The following is a 24631-nucleotide window of genomic DNA, read 5'->3' as shown; positions in this document are numbered from 1 at the left end:
TTGTATTTTACTGTTTTTATTCATTTTGAGGAATATGTAAATGGTTTTTTTTGTTTGTTTGTTTTTTGTTTGTTTATGCCATGAGTAAATGCATGTTTACATTTAGTCTAGAACTACAGTAACATCATGTTTACAGAGCACCTCTGCACGTATAACTCCCGATTTATCTTAAAATGGGGACAGGAGACTTGTCAGTCAATACATAAGAAAACAACTTATTTGAACAAGTAATTGATATTTTCTTGTGCTTTAACCTTTTAACTGCCACTCCCTATATTGAACATAGACATGAAAATGCTCTGTCCAAAGTTACATTTTTAGAATTCATGAATGAAAACATTTTGTAATATGATTTTGATGTACAATTTCAATTTTACAATTTTAAAATGGTTTTCAAAAGGATGAATTTTGAGATTTCAAGTTTTCAGGTCATATATAATTTCTTAAGATTTCTATTGCATGATAGGTAAAAAGGCAACAAAGAAAGTCAGACAAAGGTCAGAACTCCTGTTATGTGAGGTGCACTCTTGTCATAAATGAATCTATTCATTTTAAAACACAGAAGAGTGGTAAAATATCTATTTAGGAGTCTTAGACCTTCCCAACGATATATAGTTTGTCATAATTAGATTAGGATTTATTTATAATATGATGAAGTAAACTTAGGCGTCCCACGGAGGGTTAAAAAGGGTTTAAAGGGTTCAAAAGTAATGCGGTACTTTACCAGTTACTTGAAAAAAAGTAATCTGATTATGTAACTCGCGTTACTTATAATAATGTGTTACCCCAAACATTCGCTCCAGTATGTGACAACTTGCCCCAGTGTTCTATTTCACGCAGTAGATGCAACCTACTTCCAAGACCCAGTAATAATCCATGCAGTGGAATAGATGTAGCCTTACACTCGTTACCTCAAGACTTAGCGCCCATTTTCCGTTCACACGCTCGCTCGGCACAGATACGTTCTCTCCTTGTGGCCAATCCCAGCATCAGCTGTCAGACGGATTACCTCAAACCTGGAGTCGCCTAATGCCCGTTTCGTTGGTGAGTTGGGAACAATTTAACGTGAGCGACGTTTAAAGGGTACCCATAGTAACCGACAGCACCAGCATCATCATCATCTTTGATTCACAGCCTTGAGGAACCTCAAGCATGTCGGGAGACACACACAGAGGAAGCACAAAACGCTGAAGTAGGCAGCAGCAGTAGCAGCAGCAGCACCACACCTTCCGCGATATTCCGAGCCTGTAGCTGCTGCACTGGCGTCGGGTGGATTAGACATTGCGGATCCGACCTCCAGGATCCATAATGCCCGTTAATCAAGCTTGACACCACCGAAATGCTGCCGGGCTCTATTCAGATAACGGGAGAGGCGCTGTCCGGTGCTGAAATCAAAGACATATGCGACAGCCTGAAGGAGAACAGCGTGCGGCTGCTGTCGGTGCGCGGCTGTCAGCTGTCCGACCGAGACTTCGGCCGTGTGTGTCGCGGCGTGGCGGAGTCGCACTCTCTCGCTCAGCTGAACCTGAACCTCGGCGTGGTGTCCACCATCAGCCGGACCAAGCAGCTGGCGGACGCTCTGAAGGCCAACAGATCCGTTCAGACCCTCTTGTGAGTGCTTCTTTAAGGATTAGTTAGGCATGCAAACGTCACTATTATTATTATTATTATTATTATTATCATCATCGCGCGTATTTCCAGCGGTAGGCTTTATTGATGGGAAGTTTGCTGTCGGTCAGTACACTTACATTGAAGGGAACTGTCGAAAAACATCACTAGTGGGCTTTTTGACTTTGACAAATAAGCAACCCCCAAACCACATCCAGCATCTACCCTATAGTGTAGGCTACTAATCAACCTTAAACTTTAAAATCAGCTATCCGTACTATCAATATTGTTGGCTCTTATGACAGAATTGATTGCGCTGTTCTTCGTGAGTAACGATGCACAACGAAATATGTACAATGAAACCATTTTTTCTTTGAATTCACTTCTAAATTTAGGCTGTATAAAGTCTAGACCTAGATATTATTCGTGTTTATGAAATTAAAGTTTGAAGATCTCCCACTGACACACACTGTTAGAATGTTTGCTCTCCAGTTCCAAGGGATTTCGATTACGTCACTGTAATATTAGCACACTGAACTGAGGCTGGTGGTGTTTCTCAGATCGTTTGCATACTGAATTGTGATTGGTCTTTTTACAAACTCACTGTTGTCACTGTTTTTGGTCATTTCACTTTATAATATGTTTAATTAATAAATCATTAACAAACATTATATAATGTTTAACTAATCATTGCTTAATATATATTCACATATCTAGAAACATGAGATAGTGTGCTTGCTAATGTTAACTAATCACCTTATTAAGCATTTCCAAATGATTAACAGATCATTATTTAATGTAAATTGAAATGCTTATAAATTCAACTTTCAATATGATCATGCATAAAAAAGTTTTTGACATGCTTCATTAATAAATCATTAACAAATGTTATATAATGCTTTACAGATCATTAGTTAATATTAACAAATGTCAGCAAACGTTCAGTGTGTTTTAGAAATCTACAAATGATTTTAACAGAAATTATACAATGATTACAAAGTTTGTTAATGTACTTTTGAATGCTTATAAATCTCATTAAACTTCAGTTCACATATAAGCTAATGCTCATTTTTACATTTACAAATGTTGTGAAAATATAGCTTAATTAATCTAAAGTGGAAACTATTCATCAATTTTAAACGTTTATAAACATTTACTAATCATTAGTACCTTGATGAGCAGTCATTTTGATTGCAAAAAGTGTCCCAAATGACCGGAATTCACCCTATTTTCACATTTTTACAAATCATTTATTAATCATTTGTTAATGTTTTTGCAGCACCCAATCTAAAGCTGAGACTAATCATCATTTGTAAAGGTTTATAAACATTTACTGATTTTTTTTAGTATCTTTATTAGCACTAAACTTTTAGCTATTGTAACAACATGTTGACTGTAACAACGTTTATGTAAAGGGTGGTTAGTTCAGTTTAGCTTAATGCTTGGTAAACACAACACACATTGTAATTTGGGTGCAAAACGTGTTTTTATTACCTCAACACTTATAAGTATACCATTTGTATCATTAAACAGAATATTCCTTGAATAATACATCAACAGGAGGTTTTTATTATATTTTCAAGAAAATACTTCATTTTTCATTTATCAAAATAATTTAATATAAACAGACTGAATCATGTTGCCTAGTAATCAAATTGGCCCTGTACACTTCTGACCCCTTACCCCTTTAAACCTACCCATACCACCAAACCTGTACCTAGCCCTACCTGTATCACACCTCAATAACAGCAGAAGAGTTGTGCATTAACAAAAAATTGTAATCATTGTATAACATCTGTTAAAATCATTTGTAGATTTCCAAGATGTGCATGATCATATGAATTAAAATTTTAATGACATTTGCAAGCATTTTAATTGACATTAAATGTTAATTATTAGTTTAATACATTTATTATAAAACATTAACAACACATTATTTCACATCTCTAGATATGTGAATATATATATATCATTATTGTGTGTTAGGCTTTGATTTTCATATTCATTTGCTATATTGGGAAGTTTTACAAGCCTGCCTGTCTGTGCACTCATGGCAATTTTTTTTTAGCAACTGTACAGAGACTTACAACTTCTGTGGTCATGTGTAATAGTGATTTCACCTCTAATTTCTAATTAGTAACAAATTGTGTTTCAAAAAGCCACACATAATCTATAATTAGTTTATTGTACGCAGCTGACGGAAAACGAGAGCTAAATGTCCTGACAATAGCAAAGCGATTCTGCTGTGACATGTTTTGTTATGCAGAACCAATATTTGAAACATTTTTGCTGACTTGAAAGCATTGTCATTTCTTCAGGGAATGCAGATGTAGCACAGAACATAATGTCTGTCTCTGTCCACTTTTCCTGTGCCTTTATAGTCTCCATGGAAGTCCACTTTTAGATGCGGGATTGGTCACTCTGAATGGAGCCCTTTCCACTCACCCCTCACTGGTGTCCTTGGATTTGGGGGACTGCATGCTGGGAGATGAGGCAGTTCGTCTCATTTGTGGCATGCTTCCTCCGGATGGAGCTAAATCGGGTAAAACATCACAGCTTAAACAGTAAACAGTATTTTTTAGTATTTATAGTATTTTAGTAGACAGTTTTCATATAAAATAACTTTAAGATTAAAGGGATAGTACACCCAAAAATGAACATTTTGTTTCAAATTTTGTGGTACTCTTCAAAATGGCACTAGGGTGACACGGAAAAGAAATGCTGAATAGAGTTATTTTAGTATTCTTGCACAGCACAAAATATTCTCGTAGCATCATATTATAGTTAAACTACTGATGTCACATGGAGTATTTTGCTGATGTCCTTACTACCTTTCTTGACCTTGAACACAGTAAGACCCTTGCTGTCTATACACGGTCAGAAAGCTCTCCAATTTCATCAAAAATGTCTTAATTTGTGTTCTGAAGATGAACGAAGGTCTTATGGGTTTAGAACGACATAAGGGAGAGTAATTAATAAGAGAATTTTCATTTTTGAGTGAACTATCTCTTTAAATAAGCAATTAGTCATATTATACATTATGTTGGAGATTTAAGTGTATATTACAGTATTTTCAGTTGGATGAATCAATGCACCAAGACACCATTGCTTATGCTAATATGCAAGAAATTTATATCGTTTGGACATTTGCAAAACAGACACATTCCTGTTGCTTTCACACTTCTGATGCACTCCGTGTACAAAACTCCCCAAACTCCACAGCTCTCAGCACTCTGGCACATTGTCACTGCATGTGAACACACATAGGTAATATAGAAAAGCATATTTTGAAACATATTTTCTTCACGTGAAATGAAAATGAAATGGCCTGTTTCTGTAGTTGATGAAAGGAAAGATGTTAGGAGATAAGTAGAATGTGACCCTTTAAAATATAATATATTTAGATATAAGTTTAGCATGTGGAGCATGATGATGCATGAGCCAGATGATGTGTTATTAAGGGAAAAAATGGAAACATTTGCTAATTTTATTGTCATAGCACAAAATGTAAAATTATTTAAAGTGGGGCATGATGGCCCCGAATTATATATATATATATAAATTCCAGCCTCAGCCCAATCAGAAGTACCAGTACTTACAAACCTATAGTAGCCAGAAAGAAATGCTCATTTTTAAGAAATACGTCAGATGGATTTAGAGGCTTTTGCATCTGAACTCTTCATATACACATATATATATAATAAGCCAACTGAAAATTGATAATTTAATTATGTAGTTATCTTAGTCATATAAATGACTAACCAATGACAGACAAAACAGATATCCAGTAAATCTAAATAAATTAAAAATTTGGTAAATTTATGATATGGCTTTTGACTTTTGTAAAGGAATATACAGTGTGTGTGTGAGTAAATGTGAACATGCATTAATTCATCTCACTCACAAAAAAACAGATTCAGTATTCCTCAAAATGCATAAAAACAGTGAAATGCAACTCAGAATATGACGCAATGCAATAACTAAATGTTAAATAAAACACAAATATCCTTTATGTATTTAATCCCATTTTATTAGCCAGTGTCCTTGCTGCTGAACTTCGATGAAAGGGCTTTTACGTTTTTTTTTCAAAAATGTACATTTAAAAAGTAACAAGTAAAAAGTAAGTAAAATGCAAGAGTAACATTACGCATTACGTTCCATATAAAGTAACTAAGTGATGTAATTAGTTACTTTCTTGTGGAGTAACACAATATTGTAAAGCATTACTTTTAAAAGTAACTTTCCCCAACACTATATATATATATATATATACATATATAATTTCACATATTTAATTGACAAATCTCATATTAGCAACAATATGTGACCATGGACCACAAAACCAGTCATAACAGTACATTTTTTGAATTGCAGATTCATCATCTGAGCTAAATAAATAAACTTTCCATTGAAGCATGGTTTGTTAGGACAAGACAATATTTGGCAGAGATACAACTATTTGACAATCTGGAATCTGAGGGTGCAAAAAAAAAAAAAAAAAAAATCTAAATATTGAGAAAATCATCTTTAAAGTTGTCCAAATCCAATAGCAATGCATATTACTAACCAAAAATTACATTTGGATTTGTGGCATAAAATTTTGACCCATAAAATGTATTTTTGGCTATTGCTATAAATATATCTGTACTACTAAATCTTTCTAATGTTGATATTCAGATTGTAAAACATTGATAAAGACTGTGTGTAAGGTTTTCATTGATTTGTGGTTTTGCTGTGTGTAATTTGTGAAAATTGGTACAGTTCCATGTATAATGTATATCCAAATGAAAAATACTGTAGTAGTAGCTTTAAATCTAGCAGGAGGCTTGGCTCTGTGGTAAATTAACAATGTCCTTTTATGCGATCAATAATACTGCACAGGGCTTAAAGAGCTTACACTGAGTGCCAACCCAGCCATCAGCACGCAGGGTTGGGCTCGACTGGCCATTGCAGTGGCTCACAGCTCACAGTTACGGGTCCTCAACCTCGACTACAATCCCTTAGGTGAGCGATTTTCTGCTGTTTTGAGGTATGGATGTATGCCGGACATAATACATAGATATTGTTAACATTTTAAGTCAGTATTAATAAGCTTAAGAGTTGACTTTAAATGTTTGTAAAGTTAATTGCGTGTCTTGGTTTGAAACAAATCTATTTAACAATTAATTCAAAGAGGCAGGACTTTCCCTTAAGTAAAGTAGTCGGAGTAGATGTTATATATTGAGACATTTATTTGCTGACCGTTGCTCCCTGGTGAATGAAACTGCCGCCCAAGCGTACAAATTTTTCTGCCTGAGAAATGCAGGGTTTGCACTTTGAAAACCACTTGGTTTGCACCTTGCACCCCGAGTCTCTGTCTCAGCTTTTCTCATTGCTTGTTGTTTCCAGGGGATCACATTGCTGGGATGCTGGCTGTCGCTGTCGCATCCAGTCGGACTCTTGAAGTTCTGGACTTGGAGGGAACCGGCCTCACAAATCAGTCAGCACAGGTATATTCCAAACTCAGGAGTAGTTCATGAAACATCGTGTTTTTTTTGACTATATTTATTCAAATTGATTACGATTTTTTTCTTAATATTTACATTATATACAGAGTATTATAATGCAGGCTGAGAACATGCCTTAAAGGGACAGTTCACCCAAAAAATAAAAATAAAAAAAGCCACACCTATATGACTTTTTTCTCTTCTATGGAACATAAAAGGTACACCACTGTTCCAAAGTTTGGTGTCGGTAAATTTACGTTAAATAAAATAATACTTTCATGCAACAAAGATGCATTAATTTGGTCAAAAGTAACAGTAAAGACATTTATGATCTTACAAAAGAGTTCTGTTTTGAAGAATCTGTTCTTTTGAACTTTTCTATTCATCAAAGAATCATGAAAAAAATGTTTCCAGGTTTCTACAAAAAATATTAAGCAGCACGACTGGTTTCAACATTGATAATAATAAGACAGTGGCTATTTGCAAGTGTAAATAACGTTAGATACTATTTACACTAAGTGCAAACAACCAAAGATGCTATTTACACTAAGTAAAATGGCATATTTCTGCTATTTATTGCAAATAGTGACAAATATCTTTACCTTAGTATTGTACTATATTATCAAACAGTGTGCAGTAATAACGTATTCAGTGTAAATTATCATTTTTATTTAAATTATTAAATGTATGCTGCTTTATTGGGACAATAAAGCCCTCCCTAAACTTTCCCCAAACCCCACCTGATACTTTTTGATTATTTCTTTCATTTTTATTGAAAGTAAATGCCTTTCCAATTTGATATGAGATGTGGAAAGGGAGAAAAACGAGTTTGGCAAATAGCTGAAGACTGGAGTAATGATGTGGAAAATTCAGTTCTACATCAGAAATAAAAGACATTTTGACATGCTGAAATGTTTTCCTCAAAAAACACAATTTCTTTAAAACTGAAGAAAGAAAGACATGAACATCTTGGATGACAAAGGGGTGAGTACATTATCTGTAAAAGTTTGTTCTGGAAGTGAACTACTTCTTTAATGCATATTAGAATATTTCCAATGTCCCTGCATCACAGATATTAAATCAACCAATTTCTGAAAAAAACTACCAAGGAGTTCACTTTAATTTCTGAAAGAGTAAACTCTATTCATAGGGCTTGTTGATTTAAATCAGTGATGAATTATGTGTAGGTTCATGTGGGTAAGTGCTGTGCGATGCGTGTAATGTAATCTGTGCAGTGGCTTTGTTCATTTTACCCTTGAAAGGAGATAGGGCATGTAGATCAGATATGTACTTTATAAACCAAATGAGTAATCCAAAACCTATTCCTGTCACCACCTGCTGAAAAATAGCACTGTCTGGGAAAATAATGGATTAAGCACAACTTTAAGCCATAATTCCTCTGTCACCCTCATGTCATTGCAGGCTTATTTTATCATCTTTCTTTTGTGAAACATAAAATGAGATGTGCATACGAAAGTTAGCAGAAGCTTAAAATTATAGTTTATAAAGTTTAAAATATGGATTTGTTTTTTTACACAAATGCATTGATTCATGTCAGAAGGCCTTTATTAACCTGGAGCCGTATGGAGTACTTTTTATGATGGATTTCTGTACTTTATTTTATTTTAAATCTCAACCACCATTCACTGCCATTATAAAGCTTGGAAGAGCCAGGAGATTTTTTTTAATATAACTTAAAGAAGATAGTCATATACACCTAGGACAGTGTTTCATATTCAGAAATACACTTTCACAAGGTCTATACAACATGACCTTTGACATTACAACAGATAAACTATTCCTTTAAAACTTCTTATATCTTCTTGTTTTCTCTGTTTATCTTTTCATAACTCTCCACTAGAGGGCAAAGTTGTACAGGAAATTTCTTATTCATGCTCTCTGTGTTCATAAAAGGATACCATGAATTATTTTGCGCGTGTGCAGATGAATGCAGTTCTGAATTCCTATACTTTTATCCTAAGCAGTACATTTTGATGAGGGACATTATATGACCTTTTTGAATTTGATGGCTCCTGTTGGTGTCATTGGATGATGAAATGTGCATTGGTTGAATGCTTCAAAACCTCAGCAGGTGTAGTAGTCCATCCAGGTATTTGTGCCGACTGTATCGTGATTATGAAGTATTCAAACGTCATACTGATTTGATGCACTCTTTTTCGGATAACGTGGAGCATATTTGGACATGCGCTTTCTTCCGAGCAATACCTATAATGCAAATGACTGCAGAAATGGACAACTTAGGCACAGTGTCATTTAATGTCATTCAGTGAATTTTCACTGCCAAAATCCAGACATTCTAATAGGATTCCACATGATGGGGAAAGATTTCCCCATGCAGATTTTGTCACAGGTTCAAGTTGTTCTCGTGGATTTTCTGCGACCAACAGAAAGTCACTTTTTTAAAAGTTTTTCCTGCTAATCTGATGACCACCACACCTTAAAGCATACTAACACTAGAATTGGAAACACCATTTCCAACATCCAATTTATTGAATATTTATTTGATTGTGTTTTCAGCATTGAGGGTCTGTTGGTTCTGTATGGGCCTGTGCCGTTTGGCTGAGAATCAAGTGAAGCATTTGACTTTGGCTTTTTCTGCAGCAAGCCAGAGGCAATGGAAGCCACTGACTCTATAATTATATTTGTTCATGGGAAATCCATTTATTTTTGCACCCAATGGCCTCATGCCACTACCTTTTTATATTATACTTTTGTAACTAAAGTTTACAGGTCATATGTCCTGCTTGCCCAAATAAGTTGCAGTTGTGCATCAAGAAATGAGGCTTAAAGGGATACTTCACCCCAAAATGAAAATGTTGTCATTATTTACTGTACTCACCCTCCACTTGTTCCAAACCTGTATGAGTTTGTGCTCAACAGAAGAAGACCTTCATTCATCTTCGCAACACAAATTAAGATTTTTTTGATGAAATCCAAGAGCATACAGACCCTGAATATACAGCAACGTAACTGACACGTTCATAGTCCAGAAAGGTAGTAAGGACATTGTTAAAATAGTCCATGTTACATCAGAGGTTCAACGTTAATTTTACGATACAAGAATACTTTTTGTGCACAAAGAAAACAAAAATAATGATTTTATTCAACAATTCCTCTCCTCCAAGTCACCATCCTCCACAGGCCTATCGTTTTCAATCACCAGTATACATTTCTGGGCCTGGGAACATTTCAGTTGTGTTGCTGTCTATGCAAAGTCAGAAAGCTCTTGGATTTTATCAAAAATATCTTAATTTGTGTTCCGAAGATGAGCAAAGGTCTTACGGGTTTGGAACGACATGAGGGTGAGTCATTAATGATATAATTTTTATTTTTGGGTGAACTATCCGTTTAAATGAATGAATCATTCACATTCATTTTGTATTTTCAAAATCATAACAGTACAAAAGTGCACAAAAGTGTTGGAGTATTAACATATAGTGGATGTTTATGATAATTTTGTATGTGTATTATTAACACAATATCAATAATTATTTTTAAAACTGGATAAAAAAGTTCATCAAGACAAACAAGTTGACTTGAGAAAGCTAAAACAGAAAGTTTTAAAAGTTTTAAAAGCTAAAAATGTGAAAGTTTGAAGTAGAAAAATTAAAAATATGTTGTATAGTGATTAACAAGTAACTAGCATTTTATTGGCATGTTGCTAGCATGATTAGCATGTTACGAGCATGTTGTTAACATGATTTGCAACTTATTAGCATGTTGCTAGCATGTTTCTAGCATGATTACCATGTTACTAGCATGATGTTAACATAATTAGCAAGTTACTAACATGTTGTTAACATGATTCTGGCATGATTAGCATGTTACTAGCATGTTGTTATCATGATTTGCAAGTTACTAGCACATTGTAAGCATGATTCTAGCATGATTAGCATGTTACTAGCATGTTTCTAGCATGATGACTAAGTTAGTTTGAATGCCCTGGTGAAAAAACAGCATATGCTGGTAGGTATGTTTTGATGCTGGTCCTTTGCTGGTTTAAGCTGGTCCCAGCATAAACCAGCTAAGGACCAGCATGAAAACATACCTAATCAGCATCCCTGCATCAAAACATTCCTACCAGCATATGCTGTTTTTTTCACCAGGGTGAGTTTAGGATTAGAAATAGTACATAGAAGGGAAGCTTGATTGAGTCTCAAGGGAATCTGGGAGTTTTGACAGTTGGAGTTTTAATAGTCTTTAACATTCTGTCAGTGTAAGTCTATGGGGTTTGTCCAAGTTTAATTTGTTATTTTCAGGAAAACCGTAAGTCTGATCAGTTAGAAAAGATACAGCACACTTGGTCAGGTCAGTCTGAAGATCTGGGCTGAGTTTGGAGTTTGTAGAGTTAAAGCTCTAGGAGGAGATACAGTCAGACATGTTAGTCTCAGAAGAAGAAGAAGTTTCAATAGGATTCCAGTAAGTTGGCTTGAGAAAGCCATATCAAAGTTATGGTCAATACTGGTGCATTGCGACACTCTTACTATTAATAGAAGTGCAGACAGTGAAGTTCACGTGATGCACCCACTGATCGAGTAGAAACATCTACTTGCAACCAACAGCACAGAGATTTCATTTGCACTTCATTTCCTCCGAATTCTTCACATGCTTTGAGTGTATTCATCTCCGTCATGCTTTTCCTTGTTTCTCTGTTGTCAGGTCTTCCTAGACATGGTGGAGAACTACCCCACCAGCCTGCGTGTGCTGGTTCTAGCCGAGAACGACATCAGTCCCGAGCTGCAGCAGCAGATCTCAGATCTCCTCTCTGAAGGCGAGGAAGAAGAGGATAAAGACGGAGAGGCGCGCGGAAGCTCGGTGACCCCCAGGGAGAAACCCGCCTGGGTTCCCCACAGCAGTAAGGGCTGACCAGCCTCACTCTCTCAGCCTGTTCTCTTTGCTTCAAGACTGTTTCATTTAGATTTCTCTTCCACTTTTCTCTTTCCCTCTTTGTGTGTGGATGACTTTCCTGGAGTAACTGGTTCTAAGAGGCTGGGGCAAAAGGGAAGTACAGAAAATCACATTTCTCATGCATTACTTAGGAAAGACCATTTCTACTTGCGAAATAGAAATATGAATTTCTCATAATGGCCAAGTTGTGAGTTCTCTGTCCTGTATATCCTAAAGTCATTAGACTTAGAGGCTACTATTAGTAAGGGTAAATTTTAAAGGAAAAGTGCAGCCAGAAATGATCATTCTGTCATCCAGTGTCACTCCAAACCTGTTTGACTTTCTTTTTTGTGCAAAAGGTGAGTTTTGGAAGAATATCCTAACCATTATGTTCTATATTATGAAAGTGATCGGCCAATGGAGCTAACACCTTAAAAGTATCAAACTAGTACTCAATATCACTAAAACCTAGGACGTCAATGGTGTCAATGCCAAATTTTTTATTGAAAGACTGTTATATTTTCTGAAGAATAGCTTTTTTGTTAAAGTTGAGGTCAAGTTTACATACACCTTGCAGAATCTGCAAAATGTTAATTGTTGTAGCAAAATAAGAGGGATCGTACAAAATGCATGTTATTTCTTATTTAGTACTGACCTAAATAAGATATTTCACATAAAAGACAGAGAAAAGAAGAGAAAATAATAGCTGAATTTGTAAAAATGACCCTGTTCAAAAGTTTACATACACTTGATTCTTAATACTGTGTTGTTACCTGAATGATCCACAGCTATGCTTTATTTTTAATTTGTAATAGTTGATCACGAGTCCCTATTTTGTCCTGAACAGGTAAACTGCCTGCTGTTTTTCAGAAAAATCCTTCAGGTTCCACAAATTCTTTTTTCTTTGGACTCATATGCAACTATTACAGAAGGTTCAAACACTCACTGATGCTCCAGAAGGAAAAAACGATGCATTAAGTGCTGGGGGGGTGAAAACTTTTAAACAGAATGAAGATGTGTACATTTTTCTTATTTTACCTAAACATCTTTTTTTTTCCACTTATTACTGCCCTTCAAAAGCTACAGAAGCTTCCCAGAAGACAAATAAGTTAAATTTACCCTGATCTTTAAATTCAAAAAGTTTTCACCCCCCAGCTCTTAATGCATGGTTTGAGTGAATGTAATGAATGTAATGATGTTTGAAAGGTCTAGTCCCCTCTTTTTTCCATTATTGTACATGCCTGTTCAAAAGTTTGGGGACAGTAAGGTAATACATTTACTAAAAAAAGGACATATTAAAGGCATAGTTCACCCAAAAATAAAAATTACTTTATGATTTACTCACCCTCAAGCCATCCTAGGTGTGTATGACTTTCTTCTTTCAGGTGAATACAATTGGGATTATATATAAAAAAATTCCTGGCTCTTCCAAGGCTTTGTAATGGCAATAAATGGCTGTTGAGATTCAATCGTCCAACAGAAGTCCAATAAACTGCATCCATCCATCATAAAAAGTACTCCTCACTGCTCCAGGGGGTTAATAAACGCCTTCTGAAGCAAATCAATGCGTTTTTGTAAGAAAAATATCCATATCTAAAACTTTATAAACTGTAATCTCTAGCTTCCGCTAACTGACATTTACCCGTTCACGAGAGAGTGGCGTTCTAGTGCATGGCTTATGAGGGCATAGCGTAACCTATGAATACGCCTACATCCTACGTCATCCGCTGGAACGCCACTCTCTCATGAACACACATATGGATATTTTTCTTACAAAAAAAGCATTGATTTGCTTCAGGAGGGCTTTATTAACCCTTCTGGAGCTGCGTGGAGCACTTTTTATGATGGATGGATGGACAGATGGATGGATGCACATATTGGTCTTCTGTTGGACTATTTCATGTCAACACCCATTCACAGTGTTGGGGGTAACGTATTACAAGTAATACGAGTTACGTAATCAGATTACTTTTTTTCAAGTAACTAGTAAAGTAACACATTACTTTTTTAATTTCCAAGAAAATATCTAAGTTACTTTTCTCCTTTATTGATTGAAAGCTCTCCTGTCCCCATGTTGAGAGAAATCAGGAATAATGTGTAAAATGTGAACATTCATTAATTCATCTTCCAAAAAAAGAAACATATTTAGTATTCCTCAAAATAAATAAAAACAGTGAATTGACACTCAGAATATGACACAAACCTACAATAATTAAATGTTAAATAATACAAATATCCTTTATTGTATTTAATCCCATTTTATTAACCACTGTCTTTGCTGCTGACCATCGATGATCTAATCAAACCATACTAATAAGCAAAAATTGCTCAAGATAAACGGTTTTATATATATATATATTATTAGGGAGTAACGCAATATTGTAATGCATTACTTTTAAAAGTAACTTTCCCCAACACTGCCCATTCATTATAAAGCTTGTAAAAGCTAGGACATATTTAATATAACTCCAACTGCATTCATCTGAAAGTCTTAATACACATAGGATGGTTTAAGGGTACAGAGTAAATCCTGGGGTAATTTTCATTTTTGGGTGAACTATCCCTTTAAAATGATCGAAGGTGACAGTAAAGATGTTTAGATTGTTACAAAAAAATTATTAAATAAATAAATGCTGTTCTACCTAACAATTATTCATCAAAGAATTCCAAAAAATGTATCACAGCTTGAAAAGAAATGTTGAAAATGTTTCTTGAGCAGCAAATCAGCATATTAGAATGATTTCTGAAAGATCATGTGACTCTGAAGACTGGAGTAATGATGCTGAAAGTACAGTTTTGATCACAGGAATAAATTACATATTAAAATATATTCAAATAGAAAATGCTATTTTAAATTGTAATAATATTTCACAATATTACTATTTTTACTGTATTTTTGATCAAATAAATGCAGCCTTGTTGAGCATAAGAGCAGTAGTGTATATAAAGAAGAGCAGTCATGATATTCTCCAAAAATGCACCGGGTCAAAGAAAGTCATACAGGTTTGAGGGTGAATAAGATGAGAGAATGTGAACTATCCCTAGAGTGACGAATTTTTAGAACTGGAATAGCCTTTTCCTGTCCTCTTCAAACATTTCAACCATTTACCAAATTGTCTCTGACCCTTCCAGACTCTTCCAGCTCCCAGATGGTCCTGATGACATCAGGACTGGGTGAGAGCTTTTTGGCAGAGACAGAGATGTGATACTGGAGCTGCCGATGTTTTGCGCTTGCACTGTACAACTACCGTGAGACCACCAGTTAGCGTGCAACCTCTCACACCGCATGACCTGTAGCACTTAGCGCAAGACGGTTCAAAGCTGGAACAAAAACCTTAAACACCAAGTGACTTATAATACGCAATAGTGAATTATTTATTTTACAGATGTACAGTCTATTTATAAAAATGAGTATTTAACCGATAACAGTATACTCTGTTAGATGAGCTGTATAGGGTTGATGTGATGGCCTGATGCCTGAATAAATCAGTTTACACCTTTTTAAATGCTTTTTGCTCTGCTTTTTTTGTTCTTGTTGTGTAATTCAACATTTGCTTTGACCACACATTGTACTACAACTATACACACTTATATCGGTCCCACCTGACCAGTGGTGTTTCTATGATCCAGACGGGCTCAGTCTCTCTAGCGAACACCTGTCTGTTTCCATTACACAGGTGTGTGCGCTTCACAAGCTTCAGTGTGGTGTCTGATGTCCTCTAATGCTGTTTGATGTCACCATCTTTTCACAGTCTTCTTCATTTGGATTCAGGCAGTTGTGCAGCGTAAACACGATACTCCTACTCGGAATACATCCAAGCATTAAAAGTGGCGTAGCGCTGTGAAAAAAGGCAGACATTACCATTACAGTCACATCAGCGTCATGTTTCAGTGCTTCAGTACTGTTACAGCAGCTCCTGTGTAAAGCTGATTATGTTGTTTATACCATTTAGAACAACTGTGATCCACATTTAAGCCTTTCCCAGACCTTTATGCTTCATGCATTTTTAACCTGCTCTTTCTCTTCTGCACAGCGGTGTGATATGGTTAAAAGCTTGCTGTTTTTAGAGATCCGTTTTTCTGACGAAATCACTTTTTAGAGTCTGTGCCGTTTTTGGGTATTTCCGACGGAGTTGGCTATTAAAACCATTTGTGCAGAGTAAATAATTAAATGCCCCATAGTGTGTGTTTCATAACCTTTGTGAGCATGCAAGCAAGGTTTATTTACACACAGTCTGGGATTAGACAGTGGGGAATGGCATGTACATGCATTAGTATGTATTATACAGTGCCCTCCAAAAATATTGGCACCCTTGGTAAATACATGCAAAGGCAGCTATGGAAATAAATCTGTGTTGTTTATCCTTTTGATCTTTTATTACAAAAATTCACAAAATTCTAATCTTTCATTGCAGTAAAAAGATAAAAAGTGGGGGGAAATATTTTTCTTTAGTTCACGTTGGCCACAATTATTGGCACCCAATTATTGCAAATCCTTTTCCCAAGATAACAGCTCTGAATTTTCTCCTATGATCCCTGGTGAGTTTGAAGAACACCTGACAAGAGATCAGAAACCATTCCCTCATACAGAATCTCTCTAGATCCTTCAGATTCTCCATGTTGGTGCTTCCCCTCTTCAGTTCATCCCACTCATTTTCTAAAGGGTTCAGGTCTGGGAACTGGGACGGCCATGGCAGAGGCTTCATTTTGTCCTCAGTGACACATCTTTGTGTTTGTTTTGGATCATTGTCCTGATGGAATATCGAAACATGGCCCATTATACGATTTTTAACAGTGGCAGTCAGGTTTAGATTTTTTTTATCTCTTAGTATTTGATAGAATCCATGATGCCATGTATCTAAACAAGATGTCCAGAAAAATAGGCCCACGACATTAAAAATATAGCAGTTTATTAAATGTGGGCATGGGGTACTTTTACCCCTGTTTGCACCAAACCCATCTTGAGTGTTTGCTGCCAAAAAGCTCTTTTTTAGTTTCATCTGACCATAGAAGCGAGTCCCATTTGAAGTGCCAAGTTGAAGTTGAAGTGTTTTTGGATGAGCGAGCAGGATTTCTTTTGAAACCGTCCTAAACAACATGTGGTGATGTAGGGGCTACTTGAATTTTTTTTAAGCTTTCCGGCCCCAAGACTCAACTAATCTCTGCAATTCTCCAGCTGTATTCCTTGGAAAGTCTTTGGCCACTCAAAGTCTCCTCCTCACCATCCATCATGACGATATAGACACACGTCCTCTTCTAATCTAGGCAGATTTGTAACATTTATAGTTGATTGGAACTTCTTAATTATTGCCCTGATGGTGGAAATGGGGATTTTCGGTGCTTTAGCTCTTCTTACAGCCACTTTCTATTTTGTGAAGCTCAGCAATCTTGTTCTGCACATCAGAACTATATTCTGATTAAGGGAATTAAGGGAATTTGGCCTTTGTGTTCCTCATATTTAAAATCCTGTGCAACAGGAAGTTATGGCTGAACTGTTTTCATGCTTCTAGCTCCACCCTGGTGCTAAAAAAAAAAAAGTAAATATGGATGGGAATATATTTCAGAGATATTTTACTCATAAGAATTTCTAGGGGTGCCAATAATTGTGACCAACGTGAACTAGAGAAAAACATTTATTTCATGAGATTCCCCCCCCAATTTCCATTGTTTTACTTCAAAGAAAGGTTAGAATTTTGTGATTTTTTTTAATGAAAGATCAAAAGGATGAACAATGCAGATTTATTTCCACAGCTTCCTTTGCTCATATTTACCAAGGGTGCCAATATTTGTATAGGGCACTGTATGTTACAATAATATTCATCTACACATTTCTGCTCTAAAATGGCAATACACAACTGAATCAGCTAATCTAAGACTTCAAAATGAAGGATTGTGCCTCTCTAGCTTTGTTCGAGGAACATTTCAATGTATGTGTGTAACAATACACAGTCATAAAGAGTAATATTTGGACAGTAATTTGCAAGCAAAATCACAATTTTACATTACATCTGAAACTATTATTATTATTATTATTATTTGCCAGGCATATGTATATAAAGACTGACAATATTCCACTTGCAATCATGCTGTTGGTCTGAATATTATGACATTCTGTACAACACCATTCTTGTTTGTGTGATTTAAATAACTTAAATATATTGTGTTGAATTTCCACCTTTTCAAGACTTCCGGTTCATTAGCCGCTATAGGGAAATAAAGAAATAAGTGTGCACTACAAACCAGTATGTTCATAATTAAGATAATACATTAAAATAATATTGTAAGACATGCCTATTTGCAATATCAAGCAGCGAAACCAGCTGTTTTGTACAGCTAAAAATAGCTGGATGCGGATGAGACCAGAAGCCTGACCCATACAATTTACAAATGGGAGGAGAAAGGTGGATAGAACAAAGTTAGATGCTGATTAAAGAACAGTTTGGTCTCGCTCAGCTGCTGAACAACTTCATATGCGCTATGCATATAAATTATGGCAGCAGGGAAATGCATCCAGAAGGAAAGGCTTTTAAAGTATGCAATTCTGAGTAATTTTCAGAGGATCTGATTAAACATTATCAGACTTCTCATTATTTAAAATAGCAACTGATTTCTTTTCTAAGACTACAAATGTGTAGCTTCATTCATATGCTGGAACTGGTAGAATGTTTGAATCAGGGTCGGAAATTAAAGGATTAGTTCACTCCTAGAATAACAATTTCCTGATAATTTACTCACCCCCATGTCATTCAAGATGTTCATGTCTTTCTTTACTTCAGTTGAAAAGAAATTAAGGGTTTTTGAGGAAAACATTACAGGATTTTTCTCCATATAGTGGACTTCAATGGGGATCAGCGGGTTGAAGGTCCAAACTGCAGTTTCAATGCAGCTTCAAAGGGCTCTACACAATCCCAGCCGAAAAATAAGGGTCTTATCTAGCAAAACGTCTAATAATTAATCTGTAAAAATAATATGCCCTTTTTTTAAATCGAGTCATTCTCAGATGCCTGTCAGTGTTGCGTCACACCAACAGAGGCCGCTCCCACGATCCCACATCTTACCTCAGACCCACCTTAAATCAGCTGTAACAGTCTAACCTCCAGTCAATGGCGGAGCAGGGGTGTAAGTTAGACAAAAATATCTCCGATTGAGGTGTTGTGTTGCTGGATGTAATAATGAGCATAGTGGTCATCATTTACTCCCATCATGTAAGCGGCTGAAGATGCAGTGCATTATGTTTGTTTGTGAAGGGAATGCACCTCCTGATCTACATATATCCGTCTATGTTCATGCAAATCATTTATGATCCAGCTTCACTTGCAGCAGTAGTGAGTATAAGGGTTTATATGAATCTTTGCGATCGCCTTTCCTAATAACGTGCCTCTTAGCAAGTTTAGCGGCTAAATGCGGCTAAAGTAAACATGCTCGTCACTCCACAGAGAGAAGAGAGGGGCGGGCGAGCAGAGCTCATTAACATTTAAAGCAACCTTGACCAGAACAGGATGATTTTTAAAAAAGGTGTTATTTACACTACCATTGAGAAATTGTTAAATTTAACATTTAGACCCTAAAGAATCATATCAACTTGTGGAAAATGGGCATCCAATGACCCCTTTAGATTGGAAAGATCATGTGTGACACAGGCAAAGTACCAACCCAGTGTTTACAAAGCAAGCTTGCAAGGAAAGTCAAACACCCTTTAGAAAAAAAGGTAAAGCAACATTATTGGACGATTTTAAAGTTGAAGAAGAACTAACCATGCATGGCTTCTCCAACTGCAATTTGGACCTTCAACCCGCTGATCCCCATTAAAGTCAACTATACAGAGAAAAATCCTGGAATGTTTTCCTCAAAAACCTTAAAGGGTTAGTTTACCTGATCCTCCATATACAGCAAGGGTCCTTCCACATTCAAGGTTGAATACAGTTGAATAAAGTTATTTTTGTTTTCTTTGCACACAAAAGCTATTCTTGTAGCTAATAAAATTACGTTTGAACCACTGATGTCACATGGACTATTTTAATGTCCACAACGTTTCTAACCTTGATTGTGGTAGTTGCATTACTGTCTATGGAGGGTCATAAAGCTCTCGGATTTCATCAAAAATATCTTAATTTGTGTTGCGAATACGAACGAAGGTCTTACTGGTTTGGAATGACATGAGGGTAAGTAATTAATGACAGAATTTTCAGTTTTGGGTGAACTATCCCTTTAACTTTCTTTCGACTGAAGAAAGACATGAACATCTTGGATGATATAGGGGTGAATAAATTATCAGGACATTTTTATTCTGAAAGTGAACTAATCCTTCAACGGGTGCGTGTCTGGCAAAAATACCACAAAATGAAATTCAAATTCAAGATAAATGGGCAAAAATTGCCCCTGCACGTTTAAATTAAATCTATTACTGCTGTCGCGATTAAAATGAAACGTTAAAATGAATGAAACTCTCAGTTCGTGGAATTACATTTAGATGTGTTAGCATCGATGAGCTATTATAAACAATCGCAGGTTTGAATGATGGCCAAATATTGCACTTTGATAGAAAAGTTAATTTCTGAACCTACACATTTATTTGGCTTTATAAGATGTGTTCAGTTCTTCACAGGTAGCCTACTATATCTACTCTTCCCTTATGACTTTGAATTAGCAGCTCTCTATTTCCGGTCAGGGATCGAATAAGGAAATGGACACCAACACTAATGTCTGTCTCCTCTCTCATTCAGCAGCTGCCAGGAAAGGCAAATAATAAGGAAGGAGATCGTTGTCTATAATTAATGAAAGGCCTCCAATCAATCTACCAAGCTGCTAAAGAACGGAGACAAATGGACGGCCAATTTTCCAGTGGGTAATGCTGTAATGAATCCTCTTCACTGACAGGAGTATGCTAAAGGATTCAGCATGATGAAATACTCATTAGTCTGATCTGAAAGCAACTGAAATGAGATTTGAGCCAGGACACGAGGTACACAAAAATGCTGACCGGGTGTGGAATCATCTCGAGTCTTTCTGCAGGTTACGTCCGTACGCAAACAGGTGGCGACAAGTATCTTCAGTTAGTCATTGAATCACGATTCGTCGTTGTAAACACTGATTCACTGGAGAGTCAAACAACACTGTTCAGTGCATTTCGACACGATGGGTAATCCTGCTATGGTTCTTTTCGTTGGCTGATTGAGCAAAAGCAGTAAGTAACTGACAGTATTATGTCTGAAATGTCCGTTACTCAAGTTACTAACTTCTTGTTTAACTGTTGAATAAAAGCGGGGCGTACATTTCTAGCCGTTAACAGGCCTCATCAAATATGTGTCTCCACACATTTATACTCATTTTTTGATACCACTATGGATATAAATTGTCTGCAGTAAGTCATTAACAAGGTACAACTATGTGGTCGCTAACAGGTTTAGGTAAATATCCATGCGCTTCAGCGTCTTGTAAAATAACATTTTCAAAAATATATGCAACGTTAAATCACTATATGATGACGGAAAGGAAACAAAACCAAACTAACAAACAAACAAAAAACTCAATTACATAATTACACCTACAAAAGTTACATTTGGAGAAAACATTTTGTGCTCAAAATGAGCCTAAAATGCTAAATAATTAGCCTGATTAAGAATGGTAAGAGTAATTCCCAACCACAAACACGAAATAACGTTTAAAAGGTAAAAATGTTTTAATTGCTTGCCCAGCAATTTTATCATATGGTCTCATATTTAATTTCCGTCATTTTCAATGTGTTTTGGTAAAGTCAATATTTTGCTGCAATATAATATTGTTTTGAACTTGCTATTTATAATGATTAATTAACTATTTCCATAGTGTGATTTTTTTTTTCTTTTTCTTTTGGTGTATTATATTAAAAACCAGACCAAAAATCATATCCAAAATAAAAGTTTTTGTGTGCATAACATATGTGTGTGTACTGTGTATATTTATTATGCATATATAAAGACACACACATACAGTGTATATATATGTGTGTGTATATGTATGTTAAGAGTTCAGATGCAAAACCAGCTAAATGCATCTGACATTTTTCTTTAAAATGAGCGTTTCTTTCTGGCTATTTGTATAGGTTTTTATGTAAGTACTGGTACTTCTGATTGGGCTGAGGCTGGAATTTAGCGAGTTTGTAGTAAAAGTATTTGATGGACGTATAATATGTGTCAGGAGCATTCACTCAGTATCATTATCTCATTTTTGACCAAGATGGCTTTTAGCTGGTTTTGCATCTGAACTCTTCATATATACTATGTATGTATGTATGTATACACAATAAATATACACAGCACACACATCTATATTATGTACACAAAAACTTCTATTTTGGATGCATTTAATTGCAATTTATCGTTCCACAACACTAAATTAAACTAAACATTATTAATTGTAAAAATAGTATAGGGAACCATAACAATTAAAAAACAAAACATTTTAAAAATGTCTATTGTCTTTAATTCATAGATGACAGATGAAATTGTAATTATATTTTGAACACTGAAATAGAAAATGTACACAGTTTCCATTTCAGAAATCTGGTCACCTTATTTGGTGTCATTCGCTTTTAGTCATTTTATCTGTGCAAAAACAATCCATTAGGCTGCTTCATATTGCAAACTGGTATTTGGTGACATATTAGTTTAAGTTATCGTAATCATAAACACCGTGGTTAGCACCGTAAATACTGTTACTGTTTATTGCATTATTCTTAGAATATAATACTGTTTTGAACTCCTTGCTGTTTACAAAGGTTAACTATTTTCATAGCATAATTGTTATCAGGAAAAAAAAAAAAAAACAGACCAAAAATTCTAATCAAACTAAACATTATTAATTTTAATAATAGTATAGGGGAACCTACAACAATAAAAAAAACTTTTTAAAAATGTATATTTTCTTTTTTAATTCATAGATAATGACAGATTAAATTTTAATTATATTTTGACCACTGAAATAGGAAATGTCCCCGGTTTCCAGGTCAGTCACACTGCAAAGCAGATTTTACAAAGAGGCTGTTAAGTCGAGACACTGCAGGCAAAAATATTTTTTTTTATGCACCTGTCGGTTTTTACATTTTTGGAAGAAAACATCCAAAAAAATATCTTTAAGTGTCTCTTTTATAGCACTTTATCTATTTCTGCCTGTAGATTTGTATTACATTACATATCTTTAAAGTCTTAACTTAAGTAACACTTACATACACTGTAATAAAACTTTACAGTTTTATTACTATCTGTATTCTGAAGGCTTTTACAGAGAGGTTTGTTCTTATATAATTTGCTTGGTCTTACATTTTAATTCTAAAAAAAGAGCTGTTTTCTGTTTTCTTTTTTAATGGAGTGATAAAAAGTGTCTAATATGTCAACAAAATCAAACAAGAATTCTGAACCTGGCTTCATGCAATGTTGAGATTTTTGTTCTAGAAATGTATGCAAATTAGCACATATTTAATTAGATAACACATAATTTGCATATTTCAACGTATCATTTCAGAAAACATGTAATACAAAAAAAAGTTTGTAATTATTAATGTAATCAATCAACTGTGTAAGAATGGTGATATCTATTAGTTAATTTTTTATCCTGTTCACCTGGGGTGTCTCGCCTTAATAGGGCTGTTAAAGCAAATCCCCACCCAGAACAAGCTCTGTTACCAGTGTCACATGCAAAGAGGGCAACAGCCTGTTTAAATGTAAGGATGAAAAGATAATGAAGCAAAATAACAGTTTTGGCACAAAAACTTGACTAGAATTATAAATGGATGACAGGAGTAAAGTGAGGGTTTTTTTTTTTTATTATTGTCTCAAGGTGTTAATTTATGCAATTATGCTGGAACCTGTCAGACAGAACGGCACATAGTTCTCGTCTGCTCTGTTGATATGCCTTACTGACCCTAATTAGTGCTTGTAATTGTTTTGACAATTACAGCTAAGGACTGTTGGCAAACTGTTGCTAGGTGCTTGCATCCACCCACTGATGAGCACCAGACCCTAATGACCAGCAGTGGGCAGTCCTACATCAGCACTGCCGCTCTGTGGTTAGAGTGATGTCATGTGACACAAAAAAAAAAAAAAAAAAAGAAAAAAAAAACCCCACAAACATTCATGAATCACAGTACTGCCAGGAGGTAACACTGCTGAAGTGTACACTTCAAAACGATTGTTTAAAATAGTTTTATTTGTTTTAAAATATACATCAGTTTACAAATTCAGAAAATAAAACTAGTCCAGTCATAAGAATTTTTTTGAGGGGGAAAAAAAAAATCTGTGCATGGTACATCTACACAACCATGGAAGTTTACCTGATCAAGTAAGTCAAAATAAATTCCTGGTGAAATTAACACCGCATGAGGAGGGGAAAAATTAAAATGAATGTATGACAAGGAAAACAAAAAGCACCATGTTGCTACAGTTGCACACATATAGGACTGGTAGACATGAACAAATTCAGATCATTCAAACTGTAAAAAGCACATATCTGAAATGGAATTGTGTGGGCAAACATCAAAATGAAATTGGTTTCACCCTTAGAAAATCCCCTCATAATCATGAAATTCCACCACCATGTTAAAGCATCAGGACAGTACGATCAAGTTTTACAAAACTTAAAAATCCAATAACTTA

The 24631-nt window shown here is 35.4% G+C and overlaps 1 protein-coding gene across 3 annotated transcripts; it reads left to right on the top strand.

Annotated features, from left to right (window-relative positions):
• The first annotated feature begins 807 nt into the window (after positions 1-807).
• Positions 808-21761, top strand: lrrc73 (leucine rich repeat containing 73). 3 transcript variants are annotated; one of them, XM_051125573.1, is made up of 6 exons: positions 808-1611; positions 3990-4150; positions 6490-6612; positions 6997-7097; positions 11775-11970; positions 20726-21761. In XM_051125573.1, exons 1-6 carry the CDS (start codon positions 1340-1342, stop codon positions 20746-20748), a joined length of 876 nt encoding a protein of 291 aa, XP_050981530.1. In that variant the 5' UTR covers positions 808-1339; the 3' UTR covers positions 20749-21761. The 3 variants fall into 3 exon arrangements, with proteins under 3 accessions (XP_050981530.1, XP_050981528.1, XP_050981529.1); XM_051125571.1 differs by lacking the exon at positions 20726-21761 and adding an exon at positions 12088-15508; XM_051125572.1 differs by lacking the exon at positions 20726-21761 and adding an exon at positions 15135-15508 and having other exon boundaries at positions 810-1611.
• Positions 21762-24631: the final 2870 nt, after the last annotated feature.

This window comes from Labeo rohita, chromosome 13 (assembly GCF_022985175.1).
Source record: "Labeo rohita strain BAU-BD-2019 chromosome 13, IGBB_LRoh.1.0, whole genome shotgun sequence".
Taxonomy (NCBI): Eukaryota; Metazoa; Chordata; class Actinopteri; order Cypriniformes; family Cyprinidae; genus Labeo; species Labeo rohita.
Note: the sequence above shows the minus strand (reverse complement) of the source record. Positions and strands in the feature narration are given on the sequence as shown.

Bases quoted from the DNA above. Each gene is read 5' to 3' on its own strand.
- lrrc73 (XM_051125571.1), top strand. From the start codon at position 1,340: ATGCTGCCGGGCTCTATTCAGATAACGGGAGAGGCGCTGTCCGGTGCT. The intron at 1,612-3,989 runs GTGAGTGCTTCT...GTGCCTTTATAG, and splicing joins AGATCCGTTCAGACCCTCTT to TCTCCATGGAAGTCCACTTT. The intron at 11,971-12,087 runs GTAAGGGCTGAC...ACTTTCCTGGAG, and splicing joins CGCCTGGGTTCCCCACAGCA to TAACTGGTTCTAAGAGGCTG.